Source organism: Sebastes umbrosus, chromosome 22, assembly GCF_015220745.1.
Source record: "Sebastes umbrosus isolate fSebUmb1 chromosome 22, fSebUmb1.pri, whole genome shotgun sequence".
NCBI classification, from domain to species: Eukaryota; Metazoa; Chordata; class Actinopteri; order Perciformes; family Sebastidae; genus Sebastes; species Sebastes umbrosus.
The window spans coordinates 13769617-13789787 of NC_051290.1; the positions used below are offsets into that span (position 1 = coordinate 13769617).

General features: G+C 40.3%; 1 protein-coding gene across 4 annotated transcripts in view; it reads left to right on the forward strand.

Annotated features, from left to right (window-relative positions):
* The first annotated feature begins 2149 nt into the window (after window positions 1–2149).
* stim2b (stromal interaction molecule 2b) overlaps window positions 2150–20171 on the forward strand; it is a 52458-nt gene continuing 34436 nt past the window's right edge. The window contains exons 1-2 of one of the 4 annotated variants that reach the window (XM_037758581.1): window positions 2153–2645; window positions 3134–3329. In XM_037758581.1, coding sequence (XP_037614509.1) covers window positions 3194–3329 — 136 coding nt within the window. In that variant the 5' untranslated portion in view covers window positions 2153–2645; window positions 3134–3193. Of the gene's footprint in view, window positions 3330–18024; window positions 18103–20171 lie in introns of all 4 variants that reach the window. The other 3 variants (XM_037758583.1, XM_037758582.1, XM_037758580.1) reach the window with 3 other exon arrangements.

Genomic DNA, 20171 nt, shown 5'->3' on the forward strand with positions numbered 1-20171 from the left:
ACGTCCCACTGGGATCCGCGGGGTCTCACTGCGCTCCTCATGTGAATAGACAGACAGACGCGAGTGCTTGTCTGCCTCACAGCATGGAAACGGCTTCTGTGCTCTACTGTATTCTCAGTACGACTGTATTTTATTAAAATATATCTTATCTATAGGCTACATAATCTACAGACTTATCAGACTAGGCACGCAAAGTGCATTATTATCATACTGTCGGTGTTTTTGTTCCGGTGTTTTTGTTCCGGTGCTCTGCACTTAGCTGACACCCGCCCGCTTGCTCTCTCGCTCTCATCCCCGGCTCTCTGAAGCTCTGTACCCCGCTTATTATACCTATTATACCGCCGGTACAATAACCGTATATTTTGATGTTAATAAAATGTACCCAAATTCATGAATATGTAGGATTTTATTACTATCCAAACGTCTGCTGTATTAGTCATGTGTTTACTTGTGTTTATTTAGATATGGGGCGGGGAAGTGAGATCGGATCACAAGCGGTCACTGGAGATGCATGCATTTCTCATTTTAAAGCTAAGCAGTACACTACAAGATGATTCTGAAAACATTTGAGGCGAGAAATAGGCATTAACGTAACATAATATTGATTCATATTATATCAGCGCTGCCTAGTTTGACCTTTTGGTCGGAGTTTGTGAGTCATTAACAGCCGGCTCTCATAGACGGCAGCTGAACAGCAGACCTCGGATGAGCTCTTACTGCATGTTTTCCTCCAGTATGTGAAATCTTGCAGATGCTATTAGGAGCACCGGAGGACACAGAGGCACATGATTTTTTTTTTCAGATTACCTGTTTCATGTATTACTGTCATGATATAGCGATCGTTTTATAAAAATAACTTTTTTAAATCATATTTGCTCCATTTCTACCCACTGCAGCTTTAATACCAGGTCTGAACAGGGCCAAAGTAAAGAACATGGCTTAAAGGTCCCATATTGTAAAAAGTGATTATAAAGGTGATTATACATTATAAAGCAGGTTTAAGTCCTATATAAATACTGAGAAAGTATTTGAACACTCAATCCACAGGGAAATACACACAGCCCGTATTCAGAAACTCTGCATTTGAAACAAGCTGTCAGGATTTCTGTTCATTTGTGATGTCACAAATATACAATATTTAGACCATGACACAATTTTAAACGTAAACATTCTAAACGTGTCCCAGTTTATTCCTGGTTGCAGTGTAATGTGAATGACATCAACTGACTGGGAAGTAAACATGGACCCAAACTGTTGCCTAGCAATGCAATTCCGTTGAAATGCACTAAAACGGAGCGTTTCAGACAGACGGTAAATACAGGCATATTCAGGCAGACAGTATGAGGAAAATAACGTGTTTTTTATAACATTACAGCATGTAAACATGTTCTAGTAGAAATACAAAATACAAGTATGAACCTGAAAATGAGCACAATATGGGACCTTTAATCAAGAGAATTGCTACAAAAAAAACCCACCGGTATCATCCTTTAAAGGTCCCATATCATGCTCATTTTCAGGTTCCTACTTGTATTTTGTGTTTCTACCAGAACATGTTTACATGCTGTAATGTTCAAAAAAAACTTTATTTTCCTCATACAGTTGGCCTGAATATGCCTGTATTTACCCTCTGTCTGAAACGCTCCGTTTTAGTACATTTTGACGGAATTGCAACAGAATTGCATTGTAAGCAACCGCTTGGGTCCGTGTTAACTTCCTGTCAGTTGATGACATTCACATACACTGCAACCAGGAAATAAACTGGGACACATTTAGAATGTTTACGTTTAAAATTGTGTCATGGTCTAAATATTGTATATTTGTGACATCACGAATGGGCAGAAATCCTGACAGCTTGTTTCAAATGCAGAGTTTCTGAATACGGGCTGTGTGTATTTCCCTGTTGCTTGAGTGCTTCAATACTTTCACAGTATTTATACAGGACTTAAACCTGCTTTATAATAAAAAAAACATGTGAAAATCTCACTTTTTTTATAATATGGGACCTTTAACAAGACTTCTATCTCCCGCGCTGAGCATCTTCAAAAAGTGACAAAAAAAAAGTGCTGCCTGTGAGCAGCCAATCAGATTCTGCCATGTTGGGACACTCCAGCCAATGAGAGCGCTCTCAGGCAGCCAGGAGGAAAACTTGCATGGCTCCAGAGAGTGGTGGAGAAGTGCAGAACAATGAAGCAGCAGCATCCTCCCTCTCCTCCTCCTCGTCATCACCATGACTGTAAATAAAAAGGTTTCTGCAAGGAGGATTCCTCTGCTTCTGGACGCGGTTCAACACTCACCTCTCTCCTCCTCCTCCTCCTCCTCCTCCTCTTCCTCAAACCAGTTTGCATACTGACTTCCGCCCCTCTCCCTCCCTCTGCACTAGTCTGCATCGAGCCGGCGAGCAGCTGATCTGACAGACAGGAGAGGATACAGTATCACACCGAGGAGAAGAAGAAGCTGACTTAACTTCATTTAGAAAGTGTGCGCGGATCTAGGTCGGGGACGGATTAGAGGAGGAAAACGAGAGGAAGAAGAAGAGGAAGCGTGTTTTTTTTGTCATGCCATGGGATTTGCTACTTTCGTGTGAAGAGGCGGAACCTATGAGACGCTCAATATGCTGAAGCTGTACCCGGTGTTTGTATACTGTACGTGGAAGTACAGAGACTATTTGCTTCCAACTCACAGGCCTACGTTAAGGATTTAATATTTTTTATTTTATTTATATATCTCACGGATAGAAAAAACATTTTTTTCACAGGGAATTCCTTCTGATCAGGCTTTTTTTTTTTTTTTTATTAGGTAATATTTAAAATCAAATTGGATATGGGGGACTGCTGTCACCCCTCTGAAACAGACATTAGTCTTTTTTGAAAGGGGGTCTTATTACAAAGTAGTTTGACCCAGGATGAACTATTATTTTGTATTTTTTTATTATTTTAGCCTGTAGCAAACTACTGCAGGATTTTTTTTTTGCATTTTTCCAGGTGTCTATTTTCCCCCATATTTCTGCTTTAAAAAAAAAAAAAAAAAAAAGACTTTTTTTATTTATTTATTTATTTTTTTTGGCTGGTGTTTTCCAGTCTGAACCTGACATTTTTTTTCTTTTTTTTTTTCCTCGGGATTGCCCCAGTCATCATCATCATCCCCTCCACACAGTCCCACACCACGGATACTAGCTTTCCTCACCTCCACCATGAGTTACATCTACAAGGTATTGAATGTATTGCTACGTGGACTCGTCATCTATGCGGTACTGGGCTTGGAGTGCACTTACTCGAATGATCTACCCAGCCACTCTCAGTCTGATGCTGCGAATGTAGCCACCACAGGTAAGCAAAACGCAGTCCATGTCTTATACAAGTGTCTCCATGTACAGTCAGTGCTCTTCTTCTTCTTGCTCCCAGTGGCATCCTCTGGGAAAGCCGAGGAATGTCCTGCGCATGTGGCTTGAATGGAAAGTGATGCATTTTATGTCGACAGTCACCTTTCTTTTTTCCTCCCTCCTCTTCTTCCTCTCCTCCTCTGTACATTGCTGAGAGGAATGCATGACATGACAGGAATGCAGGATGCATCCTCACTGAGGGTGTTTACAGTTAATGGTGCCCTTCATGTGTCACTTAAGGATGCTGTAGAGGGTAAATCCCATAAATAATAATGATACACACACATGCAGTGTAGTAAGCAAGCATATAGGAAGCCCACCTTTGTTTACATTAGTAGGTGTTTTTTGCTGATCTTTCCCAGAAGGCCACAGGTGACCCCCCTTTCTGTAATTGTGCTATTGGCAGAACCTAATGAGAGGATTTGCATTTTTTACCAGTCACTATTGATTTGTTTTAACACTACATAACAAGTGAAATAAAGGCACATGTATGGTGAAAAAAATATATAGAAAGCGCTATTTCTTTTATTTTTCTATTAGGGCTGTCGATCGATTAAAATAGTTAAACGCGATTAATCACAAATTAAATTGCATATTTTTTTATCTGTTCAAAATGTACCTTTTAAAGGGAGATTTGTCAAGTATTTAATACTCTTATTGGCATAGGAGTGGGAAAATATGCTTGCTTTATGCAAATGTATGTATATATTTATTATTGGAAATCATTAACAACACAAAACAATGACAAATATGGTCCAGAAACCCTCACAGGTACTGCATTCAACATAAAAAATATGCTCAAATCATAACATGGCAAACTGCAGCCCAACAGGCAACAACAGCTGTCAGTGTGTCAGTGTGCTGACTTGACTATGACTTGCCCCAAACTGCATGTGATTATCATAAAGTTGGCACGTCTGTAAAGGGGAGACTCGTGGGTACCCATAGAACCCAAGGTCAAGGTTGAAAATGGCCATTCCAGTTTCCAAGTTTGGAGCGTTATTTAACCTCCTCCTTGATAAGCTAATATGACATGGTTGGTACCAATGGGTTCCTTAGGTTTTTTAGTTTCCTATGACACCAGCATTCTCTCTAGCTTTAAAACTGAGTCTGCTACAACCTAAAAATCGCGAGTTGCGTTAATGCGTTAAATACATTTGTGGCATTATCTTGTTAACTTTGACAGCCCTATTTTATATGCTTGATTATTTAACAGGGACAATACAGATAAACACTGATACATAGGTGGGAGTTTTGAAATAAACTCCCACCTATAATAGGGGTGTGACGATTCACTCGGCTCACGATACGATATTATAATCATTTTAAGAAAACTTGAATGATGAAAATAAGATTGAAAAAGTAGCCTTTTATTCAAAAGACACAAAATGCAAAACAATGCTGTTGTTTGCTCTATAGTTCCATTTTGTATGGTCTCTGTCCTTCCTCCTGTCCTCTGTCCTCCATCAGTCAGCTTTAGTTTCAGTGTGGTGTAGCCGAGGGTTACGTTGCTCCTATACTTTATGAAGATAATAAATTAATAACACGGAGGCTCTGTAGTCTGCACACTTGTCAATAACAGCGCATCACCGCTTCACTTCTTCCGTTCCTCCCTTCACAATAATCTCCCCGGACACTGAAACAAGGCTTACTAGAGGGAACTAAAGTCATTCACAACTCAACTAAATAACTTACACGTGTTTACTGTTAGCCGCCGAGCTAACGCGCTCTACTTGTGTGGTGATGTGTGTGGAGCTCCGACAAGGCCTATTGAAGGAGGCTGAGTCACGGGTGGACATGGCTCTTGGGGTATGGGGTATGACACATGCACAGTGTAAATGAAGCTGCGCGCCGAGCGTTGCGATTGGTTCAATTTCTTCGAGGGCAGACCAGATTTTACTGCGCATGTGTTGTACCCCAAAGATATGACGCATAGGCCTGGCAGAGCAGCAGGAAGAGGCTGCAGCTTTAGCCCTGGAGCCCGTATGTACGTACGTGTGATATCGCAAGTCAGCAATCAGTTTTTCGTCTTTACGATGCATATCGTCACGTTTTTACATCGCGACATTTCGTGGCACGATATTTCGTCACATCTGCTAGTGAGAAGCACTGAGGTCGTCTCTGAGTGGATAAAAGCAAGTGTTTCCATGGTGAACTTCAATAGCATCAGTTATATCAGAACTGGAGAGCATCTCTTCATTGAAAGAAGAGCAAAGAACGACACTGAACGTGTAAATTATGCAGATGCTTTTGCCTTTAGTTAGTTTCACTTCTGTTAGTTTGATTGACAAACGGTTCATCCAATCAACCTGCCAAGTATTCTTTGAAAGTGCCTGCCCTTTTCCAAACAGTTTCCAATCACGGCTTCTCAGATGGTTCTGTGAAACAAACCATTTGACAGGGTCAGGATATCCGTGACCTACATCAGAGGATTGTAGTTCAGTTGTCATGGAGATGATACAGTTTACCACCCCTTGAACAGAAACATTGGTTATGATCTCCCCTCCATATACAACCAAATGTTACCATATGATTGAAATTCCATGCTTAAGCCATGTGATAACAACTGAACCATTTCCATGACAATTGAAACTCCGACCACTAATGAAGGCCACCAAAGGCGTCTGGAAAACGTGTCAGTGAAACGTCTACCTGCAGGCATTAGTCAGACGAGTTGATGCAAATGTTAGCGTTCAGGTGAAATCCCATTAAGCTACATTTAAATAGTTAATTTCAAGTGTATTTTTTGACTCTTTTGCACTTTGGGCTGTTTGCACAAAATTATCCGTGTTGACACTGACAGAAGACAGTTAAAAATGAAGCCTCGTTAATGGAGACTCATTTATATATTTACGTTCATCCAACACACCTAACCCCTGCCCGTCTGTTAAGTAATAAACCTCGTCCCAGGCAGCTGTTAAGCATTCATGACTGTCTGTTTACAAGTGTTAAAGCAGCTCCTGAAAACAAACCAAGGGATACACAATAAAAGGATTACTAAGGAAAAAAAGCACACTTGCCCTTTCTACACAGCAACACAGCTTGACAGTGTAAAAATGAGCCATGGGACGATATCTCCCGCTGAACAATGGAATGCAGTGGATGCAGGGATAGCGGTGACTTAATACAGTGTCAGTAAACATGACCGCAGCGTTACCCATCTCCCAGCCGGCTGTGTGGAAAGGTCAACTGCCTTTTCACTGGTCTTGGTGTCAGGCGAGAAAAAACACAACTCTGTGTGTGTGTGTGTGTGTTCATGTAGCTCCTGTATATGCAGAGTTTCCTTTGTAGATTAACAGCTGCGTAAGTGATTTTTGAATTGTGTTTGTGTTGCTACTTAAATGCTACTAAATCTTGGTTTAAAGGTGCAATATGTATTTTAACAAATCTACTTTAAAACATGTCAGTTTCAAAGCTTTAAAGGAAGACTAACTTTTGAGAGACACATTGTTCCTCTTACAAATTAAAAGTTGAATTCTTAGAGAATAAAACACACAATTATTAGATAGTTAGATAGTGTGGCTTTAAATATATGATTCATTACATCTGTGACTAATGATATGTACTCTAGGATGTTTGCACATTCAGAAACTGGCTGATTGATGCTTGTCTTTTGGAATTACTAATTTTGCCTGCAGGTGAATTTGCACACACACACAATTAGTTTGTGCCTATATGCACATTCAGTAGTCATGAATATACAGTATTTCTTGCTCTGGTAATTGAGGTCAGAGACGAGGCTGTTGTTGTTGAAGCAGTTCAGGGTTCAAAGCTGCCATTTAGCACGCTGTGAGTGGTGAGGGGGTGAGACCTGGAGGGGGGTTGGGTTTAACATTTGGTGAGTCAGGCAGCTCCCTTGTGGTTTTGGGATCTTCAAAAGATCAGAGTTTAAGAGAAGCTGGGGCGTTGTTTCAGAAATAAAGCAGGGGATGGTGATGGAGGATGATTACATACGTTTTTGAGTAGCTTTGACAAGAAATGAGTGGTGTAAAAAAATATTGAATATTGCGATATCATGTATATATATACTGTATAGATTTTCAAAAACACTATAGATTTTAAATCCATAGTTTACATGCAAAGATAAACTCAAGTCAATACTTTTTTTAATTTGCAACGAGATGTGCCCTCATAAAATAGTGCTATGTCGCGGATGTTACAGGGACTGTGATAAATGCAAATGCAGATTCCTCTGTTCTGATTGCATTAAAAAGTCAACTTTTTTCACTTTATGCATGGTGGTTCAGTTTTTCTAAAATAAGAATAATACAATTGCAATATATCACCTTGCCTACAGTATCACAATATATTGCAATATATTGAATCGTAACCCCTGTATCAAGATACGTATCGTATCGCCAGATTCTTGCCAATAGACAGTCCTAGTCAGAGTTCCCTACTAGGTCTGAAAAGTGTAGAAATTTGAATATATAATGTTAAATTTAAACTGCTGCACAGTTGATCGAAATTTTGTTGAAATCGCAATATGGCCTACTGCAATTTTCAAATTGAGGTGCAATATTTTTTAAAGGCGAAATGTGTATCAAAATACCATTTTAAATTAAATATTGTCATTTTGCAGAGATGTCCTGGCCTACACGTTATATTCTACAAACTTAAGAAAATATCTTTGTTTGGTACAGATCCGCTGCAAAAGTCACACCATAATCATTTTTATATGTTTTTCAGTGTAAATGAGAATAAATATGTAAAAATTATCTTTCACTCTAACATCGCAAATCGTATCACAATTGCGATATCAGTCAAAAAAAAAAATGTTCAGCCCTTTTAAGACTCGTCTTTTTGGATGTTATCTTGTATTAGCTTTTCTGACAGATAATTGTACCAGATAATAGTTGCTGTCATCATATTTAGCATGAGTCAACATCTTTAAAAAGCCAGGTCTAGAAAAGCCATGGAATTTAAAAACAGAAGATTAACAGATTAACCGGCTGACTTTTGTATTTCATTCATCTTGGAAGAATTGATGTAATTGATTTTTGGTGTTACACACATGACTTGAAATTGAATGTCACAAGTTGTTTTTGTGCTGGTGTTGTTAAACTAATTTCACAGTCTGTTTGAGTTGAAGTAATGTGACATGTTTCAGGTCTTTGTCTTAACCAACAAAAACGTGTTCCTCATTGTGGGCCTTTTCAACTGCGTAGTACAGTAGGGTTCCTGCTTTATTGTAAATTTACTTGCACGCACTGCAGTTTTTTTTTTTTTTTTCACATGGGCCAAATTCAGAGTTAACAATAGGAATCATAAATCATCTCTGCACACCTCGAGAAAGAAAATGGTGTTAGGAATTTCAGCAAAACATGCAAAAAAGCAAAAAGAGAGAGAGGCATTTGTAAAGGGCATGGTTGAATGGCAATGTGAACGTGGTCTTCCCCCGTTTTAATGGTGTATTTAACTTGTTTGGCGTTTCAACAAACAAAGCCCTTCCCTCCGACTGCAAGGAACATCCAGTTCTCAAATAATGTGCTCTGCTGGATGATAGTCGTCTCAGATACAGGGCCCCCATTTAGCATAAGCTTTACATAACTTACAGATACAGAAACTAGCTGCTGTAGGTTAAATTACATACTCAAAAGCAATAAAGCAAACATGAGTAGATCCCTCTCACACTCAGATTGTCACGTACGGTATTCCTACATGATCTAGAACTCTGTCGCTAAGATTTCATTCAGAGATTGTCAAAGTTTGGAGAGACTTCGCCGGCTATTGCTTTGTTTACAGAGCTAAAATCAGAGGTGACACTGGCGATCTCAGAGCAAAGCGGCTGCATTAAGAAAGGGATTTGTTTGGAAAGGAGGTTCAACATTTGCTTATGTCGCCAGTGCTTTCTTAAGTACTGCAGGGAGCACAGGAAATTTGCATTTTGTGATACTTCCGTCGCTGCCGGCTGGCCCGTGTTCTATCAAAGTAACACACTCGCTTGAGGAAAGCCAGGCTTTTTTACTAAACTGTGGTGTTGTAGCCTCAGAGCGAGTTTTGGGTTCGCTCTGGGGGCTAATTGTGACAGAGTGTAAGAGTGAACGTGGAGCGAGTCATAATGTCTTGGTTCTGTGGACTACAGCTTGACAGGCAAGGCCATTTCCTTTCCCTGACTAGAACAGATTGTTCTGAAGAGTTCGCCATGAGCCAAAAAACTTAACGAAAACTCTGTAACCAGCCCCGAGAGCACTTCCAAATATTTGCACATTTCATAACTTAAATCTACAGTGAATTATCACCCGACCCTGCAGTTTCTCTCAGCTGAAGGAGGCCAAAACGCTCCATAGTTTTAGCATCTTTCAGCTCATTTAGATTTTATGGACTGCAACTTTAAAGGTGTTAAATTTGAATTTAGCTGCAAGCTGCCAGCTCAGCTGTCGCCCTTTTGAGAGCCGTGCGGAGGTAATAGAAATACTCTCAATCTCACATTTAGCACTGTAATGTTTTGGTTCAGTCTCACCATTCATCAATGTTGTTTCCAACCACAACATGTAGCTGTTTTTCGCAAAAAAGCTCTGATAAACCTACTGTACGCTACTTGCCCCACACCAAACGGCATACAGGCAAAGTTTGTGACTCGCTGGTGAACATAGTGGACATTTGTGGCAGTTGTTGATCACTTGCGGGCCCTACCACCTGGTTAAGAGGAGTCAGCAGTCAATAACTGTGTTTCCAATTTTGAAGTATCTCGTTCGAAAAGCTGTGTGGAAATGGCAAATTTCGATAAAACTTCTTCAATCGCAAAAAAAACGTTTTTACGCTTGCTTGATTTTGGTTTTTGCCTTTGTAGAAAAAAGAGTTGATGCGCTAAATCAGTTATGAAAACACCTTCACCCATTCCCATAACATACAAATGCTTGTCTTCGTCTCCAGACAACATGATTTTACTTTGTTTCCGGTTTGCAACCTCTACTTCTTCTACTCTGGTTACTGGCGGATTGCACCATGCGTATTCTACAGCGCCAACTTCTGACCAAAACCACGCTGTAGCCGAGTTTCTTTGCTCCAAACCAGTTTATGGAAACACACCTGGTTTGCATTTTCTTTTTTTTTTCTTCGACATTTCAAAAGTTTACTTAAACTTTGCATGACAAATTAATGTAAACACGACTAATGATGGTATAAAAGAGTCAATAAAATAGTTTTTTCAAGAATTGTGACTCACCGCAAGCATGAGAGGCCCTTAAGCATACTGTCATAAATGAGCACACAAAATATCAGGCTGATGGGTCCGGTAGTATGCGAGATTAGCTGCGGACAGACAGACACACACTCGCACACACAACCGAACGCATGATCCCCTCCAGGCTTAAGCCCGGTGGAGATAATAACCTCAAATGAAAGGCCGGCGACGTATCGCCAAACTGACGCCACTCAGTTGCCCTGTTGACTTCCCCCAGAAGTGGACAGCTGTCGCCCATCTCAATGAGGGGCTTTATGGTTGTGATCCAACCTGATGAGTTCCATCACCAAACAGAACAGACTCCCCCCCTGGTGTATTTATAAAACCACTGGGGAAGTTTTCCATGTGCCTTTTCCATCATGCTCCCTTAGGTGACTGCTGGCGGCAGGTTTCCTTATCATTACCGAGATCTGTCGCCGCGGCGTCGGGCCAGTTTCAACTGGGCTCACCAGGGAGATATGGGGCTTTATTTAACGGTTTACCCCACTATGCCCATGATCACCAGCCATGGCAGAGAGCAGGGATCACATTTAAAGTCACTAACAAGAGCTGAGACAATCAATGACCTGATTCACTGGCACGGAGGCATTGTTTTGTTACCAATCCCCATTGATATCTCCGAAGACGTATCAACTACCTAACTCCAAATTTCTGTTTATGATTATGAGGACAGTCGCACCACCTTTCCTCAAACACCCTGTCACTCTCAAATAGCTTAAATACTGAAACAAATCCTTATTTTTACGTTGTTGAATCTCTAATGCGCACACCAGTATAGTCGAGATAATGAATTTTTCTAGCAGCCAGTAAGCTGATTCAATCGTGCAGAAAGCGCCTCTGTAGGAGATGTAGGTCACTGTACTCAGCTGTACAGTGTTTCCTGCTATGAGTGGCCTACAGTAGCAGAACCGTCTGCCCAGAGGGGACTATTGTTGACCCGCTCCGCCACACTTTAAGGTGTTGATCCCCCCAGCTGGCAATGCATGGGCGCTTGGCTGGGTGAGCCCTTTGTGATGGTTGCATGCAAGCTGACACCACTATATGCCAATGGGCAGGAAAAAAAACACACAAAAACATGTATGGTCTAGGTTCCTTTTTTTCTCACTTCCTCTTTGGCTGCTCTCAGTTTAATGTCGTCAGGTACAAATAAAGTAGTGTTGAAATGGTTAGTATGCTGACAGATTAACTGTATTTTGCTAATAGCTCAAGTCATTTTTATGCCTCCACGCCTGCGACAGCCGTGGCTGAAGGCATTATGGTTTTGAGTTGTCCGTCCGTCTGTCCGATCCATCCTCATTAATACAATATCTCAGGATATCTGAGGTAAGTTCTTCAAATTTGGCACAAACGTCCACTTGGACTCAAGGATGAACTGATGGTGAACTTTTGGTGGTCAAAGGTCAAGGTCACTGTGACTTCACAAAACACGTTCTGGCCATAACTCAAGAATTCATGTGCTAATTATGACAAGTGATGACATTTTAGACAGACATGGATGTAAACTGCAACTCGACTAGGCAGTAATTCTAGTTCAAGGAAAAACACTTTTGTTTTTGCTGTTTTTTAGCTTCTTAAATGCGAGAATTTGCTACTTTTCTTTCTTCATATCATTGAAAATGAGTTTTGCACCATTGGTCTGGCAAATCAAGCAATTTGAAGATGTCACCTTTGACTTGTGTAAACTTTGACGGCCATTTTTCACTGACATTTTATAGACTACCCAATAAATTGATTTATTGCAACGGCCACTGTTAGTAGCATCCCTAAAACATACTGTAGAAATTAATCCACTGTTTCAGAATCAAAGGCGGTTAGGGGTCACAACCTAATAGCATAATACTTGTCACCTTAACACAGGAAGAAGCCAATGCCATGCCCTTCACAGAAGCTTAAAATTGACACTGTGACTTCCTCGCTTTGCATGTCATTTGTTGGCTAATCACATGTAGTTACTGAAGCATTGTTTTTTTTCTCAGTGTGTTTTTGTGAGAATAGATAGATTTACCCTTCAATGGTTTAATCCAATCTCTTTGTTTTCCAGTGTGAGACTACCTGTAGAAGATGTTTGACTATTTAGAAATGAGAAAGGCGTCTACCGCCGATTCCCCATTCATATTCAGGCAAATGGAACTATATATATATATATATATATATATATATATATATATATATATATATATATATGAGTGGCATTTAAAGTTAGATATTGGACGTGAAGAGCAGTCCCCTCTGATTTCAGGGACTTTCCCTTGGCAGAGGGCATGTGATGTGGTGACCTGGGCAAGAGGGGCAAAGAGCGGTGTGGATTTCTTTGGTATGCTGTCCCCTCTCAAGTCTGTATCCACCAACATTCGTGCTCCGACCTGCGTGCTCATAACAAACTAACATACAAGTAGAGACCAGGGAGATTCAGATGCAAACGTAATTCAATGAAGAAAACTAGAGAGCATGAGGATGCATATCTATGTGCTTTTCTTCTTGTCAGTGTTGTCTTCTTTCCGTTGCCCCTACATGGCCAAAAAATGAATGCAGGTTTAAAGTTGTATAATAGTTTCCAGGGTTGTTTTTCATTGATCAAACAAACAAGCAAGCAGTTGAACAGTTTCTTCCCCCACGTCTTGGATGGGGGCGAGCTGTGATGAGTTGCTAATCCGTCTTAGTGCTGCTAACAGTAGCATGTCCGGACCAACAGCTGGCTTCTCAGGAGCCACTTGGCCTCTCCTTGATGTGATCCGAAATGGGCCCAGTTTATATTACACATCAAAGGACCTGATAGGAAACAGAATGACTGTCAGCAAGTAGGTCAAAAGTCTGTAAAAGGTGTAGGCACTTCTATCTGCACATGATTTGTTTCTGCTGTGTTTCACATCAGAGACAGTAGGTTATGTTTTGGATGTAAGATGCAGGCAGTTTCTAACCTTTAGAAGCACCTTATTGTTAATCCTCTGCATGGGTATTGCACCAATTGTGTAAACTCAGCTGCTTTCTTTTCTCCAAATTTGATAGCTGTCTTTATTTGGATCAACTCCACGATTCGACTTTGCTATTGTCTGAAGCGTGGCATTTATTCTTAGCTTCCATACTGGCGTCCATATTTAGGAGCACCAAGTTAAAAAAAACGCACCAGAATCCTGTCAGGAAGGTAAAAGACTTACACAGGAAGCAGGCGTAAAACCAAACCTGCTGTCTGCTACAAATCGTCAGACCAAGACATTCTCATGCCAACGCAGTGACGGAAGTGTCCAAAACCAATTTGTCTTTTAGTGCCACTTTTCAAAATGAAACTAAAAGCCTGTCCTTGCCCTCTGAAAGTTTGAACAGGCAATGTTCCCTTCACATAAATGTCATTTATCTTTTTCTTTCAAGGCCATGCAGAGGTCGAGCTGTGGATTTTTTAAATTTACAATTTGCACACATCTTGAACAATGCTCCGGTAATGTAAGATCCAACAAGATGTACATATTAGTAATAATAAATCTTGCACTGAGCAAGAGCAGTGTGCAATATTTTAGTTTCTTTTACTGCTCTTCACCTTCCACGGTTGTCATGCCACTAATGAGATCAGGCTTCTTTTACGACAATGTACCTGTAATATGATCATTCATACTGTAGGCTATTTGAAAGATCTGTGTGGTTTAAACTGCAGTCAGTTGTCAGATGCAACACATCTATTGATGCAACTGAACACACAAGTGTAACATTAAACCACTACTGAATGTTAATGTTGAAATGTACTGTAAAGTCCATGTTTGATGTTTTTACAATCTCTATTTTAGGGCTGTACAGAATAGTTTGAAGCTTCATTCGTAACCTTTACATTCAAATCAACATTTGGATGCTGCGCTGTTATTTCTTTTTGCATGTCTATTCATCTGTTTTAACCCGCTAGGCTATTTCTGCACAGTTGCAGATAAATATTCCTCTACACTAATCAGTGTTTTTCTCCTATATTCATTCTGCAGCGGCTTACCGCGATCATTAATACCCTCTGTTCTTGTGTTTCACAGAGTGCGGGGCTTACAGACTTTGTTTGTTTCCGACTCGTGTGATCCCAACAGTTCCAATAACTCCAGAGCGTTGTAAAGTCTAAAAGTCAAAATTCATAGATGTAATATTATTTCCAAAGTTCACAACATGTTTTTTTCTAACGAAATATTCTGCTTCAATCTGTATTTGTTGGCGTTTAGCCTTTAAAAACAACATTTGCACAGTGCTCAAACAACTGTTTGCTGTCCTGCTTGTCACGGTGCACACAACTGGAGGCACGGACCCGGGGCGATCAAGGAGAAGGCGCATGTTGGACATTGTGTCACAAATGTCTGTTAAGACTTTAGTTGACTTTAGCTTGTAATACATTTTTATACAGCTATATATATTTTTTTTCTTCATTATTTTACAGTGGAAATTCTGTTTTTTAATCAGGGTGGTGCCCAAAACTTATTGGGGCTTAGACAGAAACTATGTGATGCGGGTTCATGTAGGGTCAGGCCTGATTTTATTTTTGTTGTTGTTGGGCCCAATCATAGCTCTAGTACCAAGTTGATGCCAAAATTCGGAAAACATTACCATACTCATTTTTCTACAGTACCGCAGGTACCGGGGGGTCAGGGTTCAAGACTAACAGCCTACCGTTCTCCCGGGGATGATGGAAGATTTCCTGCTTGGCTAAATAACACAGCTAACGTACAGAGGTTTTTATTGAGTTGCATTATGATGCGTTCAAGCTCTATTCAGTAACATATAAAAGGTAAAAATTAGTATTGGGCGAAGGAGCCCCGTGATAATCTGACGACCTGTCCAGGGTTTACCCCGCATTTGCCCAATGTCAGCTGGCATCGGCTCTAATCTGCCTTCAATGCAAGAAGCAGACGTATCTGAGAAGTTCAAGTTAGAATTTTTCATCTTGTATTTTGTTGTATCCAATCCATGTGAACAACCTGTTTTGTTTTTTGCTTGTCTTATAGGTCAGAATTTGACTAGGGAAATTGCTTACTGGAAATGTTCAAAAGGGGGAATTCAAACAACATAAATCAAATTAAGTTGCTTTTCAAAGTAAAATATTTCAATTCTATAAATTCAGCTGTTTTTAAATTTCATCTTTCAAGATTCAAATGAATACAGCTATTAGTTGCTTCCAGGCACATCTGGTTTCCATTTGGTGTTACTATTTCCCTTCTGTTATTTGTTTAACCAATTTGTGACAAGGTCAGGGAACATGGGGTACCAAACCCTAAAAGAGATGCTTCTCAGAAGTCCGGTGGGAAAGTCTTAACCCTCAGCTTTCTTGTCTCGAGGCCATGACACAGATGAGGAACACTTAATCCCAGTCGGGGATATCCAGGCTGCGTCATCCGTACACTTGAATGATTTGGACTAAAAATCATTTATTTTGCCCTGTAATCACCGATGTTCACGAGTTATGCAAGAACATTGGATCCCATTACTACATGGCCAATGCATGTTGAGCGCTCATCATGCTTTTCATTGTTCATTGTTAAAGTCTAGCATGTGATCTCAGCCCGCTGCTCCCTGTCTCGCTTTCCATAGACGTTCAATCCATTAACCTTATATCCAGAGGAGCTTGTCGGAGGCAGAGCGAGCTAATTAAAAGAGCGCTTGTCTTTTCATCCTCTCTCCTCCTGCTTTTTCATCCCCGGGCCAGCCGCATACATCACACATCGCACATCACACATCTCGTGTTTGGTGCTGTTATTGAAACATTCCTGGGACGCCCGGGCGCAAGGAGCGTCTCCTTTTCTGGAAGTTTTTAGATCAGACTTAGTGGGCCTCCACACGTTTTGCTCTAGTTGTCCCACCCTTCATTTTAAGCTGTGGCCTAAGCAGAGGATTACTGATGCCCATTAAGGTGGTTTAGATGGTTAAGGGATACCCTGTTTCAGTGGAAATGACTTGGCACAAAGAGAGGGAAGGGTTTTATCCGTTTAGGGCAGATGCAGTGCAAACTTAAAGGTGCCCTGTAGAGGTTTTTCTTTCTAAACAAACAAAGGTTCTCTTTACCACTCGTAAAGACATTGACTATGTTTACATGCACACTAATATTCCACTATTGTTCCGAATATGACAATATTCCGAATTTGATAGGGGTCATGTAAACAGCATTTTTCCGTTTGGATATTTTGAATTAGGCCTTATTAGGTACACGGGTACTGCATTTAGCATAAAAAATATGCTCAAGTCATAACATGGCAAACTGCAGCCCAACAGGCAACAACAGCTGTCAGTGTGTCAGTGTGCTGACTTGACTATGAATTGACCCAAAACTGTATGTGATTATCATAAAGTGGGCATGTCTGTAAAGGGGAGACTCGTGGGTACCCATAGAACCCATTTACATTCACATATCTTGAGGTCAGAGGTCAAGGGGACCCCTTTGAAAATGGCCATGACAGTTTTTCCCTTGCCAAAATTTAGCGCAAGTTTTGGAACGTTATTTAACCTTCGCGACATGAGCCCACTACAACCGCCGAAAGATTGATTGCGTTAATGCGTTAAAGAAATTAGTGGCGTTAAATTGATTTGCGTTATTATCGCGTGAACTTTGACAGCCCTAGTTGTTATTGGATATCAACAGGTTTTTGGATTATGCACATATATCACAACGCCGACCTTTTCAAGAAGGTGGTTGAAGGAATGAAAGAGGGAGGCTGTTTTCGCACGGTATGCACGGAATATGCACAGCTGCATGTAAACGGGAATATTAGTGGAATATTAATTTTCATTAGCCATGTAAACAGCTTAGTAGGAATATTGTTTTTTTTCAGAATAAGGGCAAAAAACAGATTATTTTGTGCATGTAAATGTAGTCTTTGTCCCAAACTCTACATGGTACCTCTAACATACTCAAAATGCATTCAGGCCTTGGAGAGCCGTGGAGTCCGACCTTTTATTCACACACTGAAAATCCACAGTAGTCGCATTGCTTAACTTCAGTTGCCGGAACTGATCCAGCTGCGCCTCCACCTCTATTGTTTGCATAATCCATTCACATGCAGCAAATTATGTTCATAACATAATACAGTTCAGGGTGGATCAGGTTTAGTTGAGACATGTTGAATGTCTGGAGCATGGACACACATGCAGCTTAGTGTGTGTGTGTGTGTGTGGGTTTTGCAACACTTTGTTTTGGCTGGCAAATGGGACTTGAGAGATTCGACTAATCGACGCATGTTGTGTAAAAAAAGTTTTGCGGTAATTATGTGTTTGTGTGTCGGAACTGCTTCGTGTGTTTGCTAGTTGATGATTTTGCAAGTACACATTCTTCTGACATGCCCTAGGGCACCCTGGGGAGTCAGAAAGCTCACCTGTCAGCATAGCAGGAGCTCAAACATAACAACAAGCCAAAGCCTGGTAAATAAATATTGTTTTCTTTTTTGCAAGTGTATTAAGACGGAAAAATCACTTGTTTGATTTTTTTTTTTTTGACGTTTGCTGTCAGATTCTTTCCCTCCTGCTGTCCAACTTCACTAAAGCCACCTCGTGTCACTCCGTTGAATAACAAACCGAAGTGAAAGAGGTCAGTTTTTAAACGTACGCGTCCATTTTAACAGCTTGTGCAAACCGAGAGTAACATACAAACACTTTCTGTATCTTGTTTCTTCCTCTTCAAACTAACCAGCTCCCTCTCTCTCTCTCTCTTAACTCTCTGCTCTAGCTGGTGGCATTTGTAGGCGGCTAATGATATTTGTGTCTTATTAATGGCTGCTGATGAGCTGAAATGGTAGACTCTCCAGAAGCTTTATTTACTTGCCTTTAATACTGACCCGTCAGCTTGATTTATGACGCTGCCATATGGGCGCTGGTTACAGGGCACAAGTCTGGTACACATTGGCATCGCATTCCTCCCCCTCCCCCCTACACTTTCACACAATTTGGAGAATCTAATTGGTGTATTGAATGCAATGCAATTAGGATTTTTAGCTTTATTTATTACAAGACATATGACTTAATTAATCACGGAGACGGGGTCAGACATGTCCCTGGAGCAAAAGTTGTAACTTAACTCAAGGCTGCTGATAGCATCAATAAAATCTTTATACGGAATTTTATAAGAATGTACTTAACATCTCACTTATCATCCATATGGTAAGTGCATACACCATAAATGCGTGAAAGCTGATAGGAGTTTGGCACGCTGACAGTGGATCTAATGAACTGCTGACATGGCTGACACAGTGTGGTAATATACTGTTTGACATCCGAGCAGGAGGTCTTGTAGCCTCTGTTGTTACATCAGGGCAGAGGGGTCATGAAGTGAATCATGAGACCAGAAGAAGAAGAAGGTTCAAGGACGAGTGGCTGCAATGCTGAAGTGTCCCTGAGCAAGGCAGCAGTCCCCAGTTCTGTAGCTGACTTTGACCTCTGACTTGCCCGCACAAAACAATAAGATAAAAGACCATTTTTATTCAGAGATTAATAGTTTAACACTCTTATCAGTGTCCAGCTGACCTATATTGTTAATTGACTGAATAGTTACCACATATTAACATATTAATGTAGAGAGTAATGGAAAGATTTTAGTATGTGCAGACTGTAGGAAAACTACACTAGAAATATCGTTTTCCGATATACAGTTTGGCTGTCTTAAAACTCACAAATTTTACGCGAGTCAAGTATGATTTTTTTTTTCATTCTTCTGCTGTCCGTTTGGCATCTTATCACAATAATTGAAAAATGTTTCCCAGGATGTTTAAAGGTGAAATTGATCCTAAGCTTCGTCTTGTTTTGTCCACAGCTCAAAGATATTCAGTTTACTGTCATAGAGGAGTAAAGAAACCAGAAAATATTCACATTTAAGAAGCCTTTTCTCTTAAAAAAAAATGACTCAAACCAATTAATCAATTATCAAAGTAGTTGGCAATTAATTTAATAGTCGGCAACTAATTGATTAATTGTTGCAGCTCTAGTTTCTTGTCTGAGTTTCTTGCCAGCTTACCTACCCTGTGGAATCTGCATTCATCTATCATATCTTGAGGTCAGAGGTCAAGGGACCCCTTCCAAATGGCCATGCCAGTTTTTCCTGGGTAACTTTTTTATTTAACCTCCTTTGCGACAAGCTAGTACGACATGTTGTACCAATGGATTCATTAGGTTTTCTAGTTACATATGATACCAGTACCTTCACTCTAGCTTTAAGATTTTGCCCACTACAACCTCTGAATAGCAAACAGGCTTGCCGGCGGGCTGGCAGATTTTTCAGAGGTTAATTAAAAATCAATAGCATTTTGGAGAATCAATACATTATCACAAAACATAATACCGCGATTTTGTCATTGTAAGGCCCTACATGTGGGTGACACATGATCTTTTTACTGTCTTCAGTGTCTTGGTAATTTGTTGAGGCATTAAGGCCGAAATTACTCACACATTCACTTATTCCTAAAAAAGAAAAAAACACTCAATAGTTTACTCTTTAGTGAGCTGTAAATTAAGATTTTGGACACTTGTGAAAAAGGATTTTTTTAAAGTAATTTTGGTGCCTATAAAATGAGAGGCCTCATATTGTGGAACAGTTTGAAAAAAGGAATTTTTGACTGCACTATGTGGTGCAATTTCACAGAGAGAATTCAGACACTCAAATAAAAT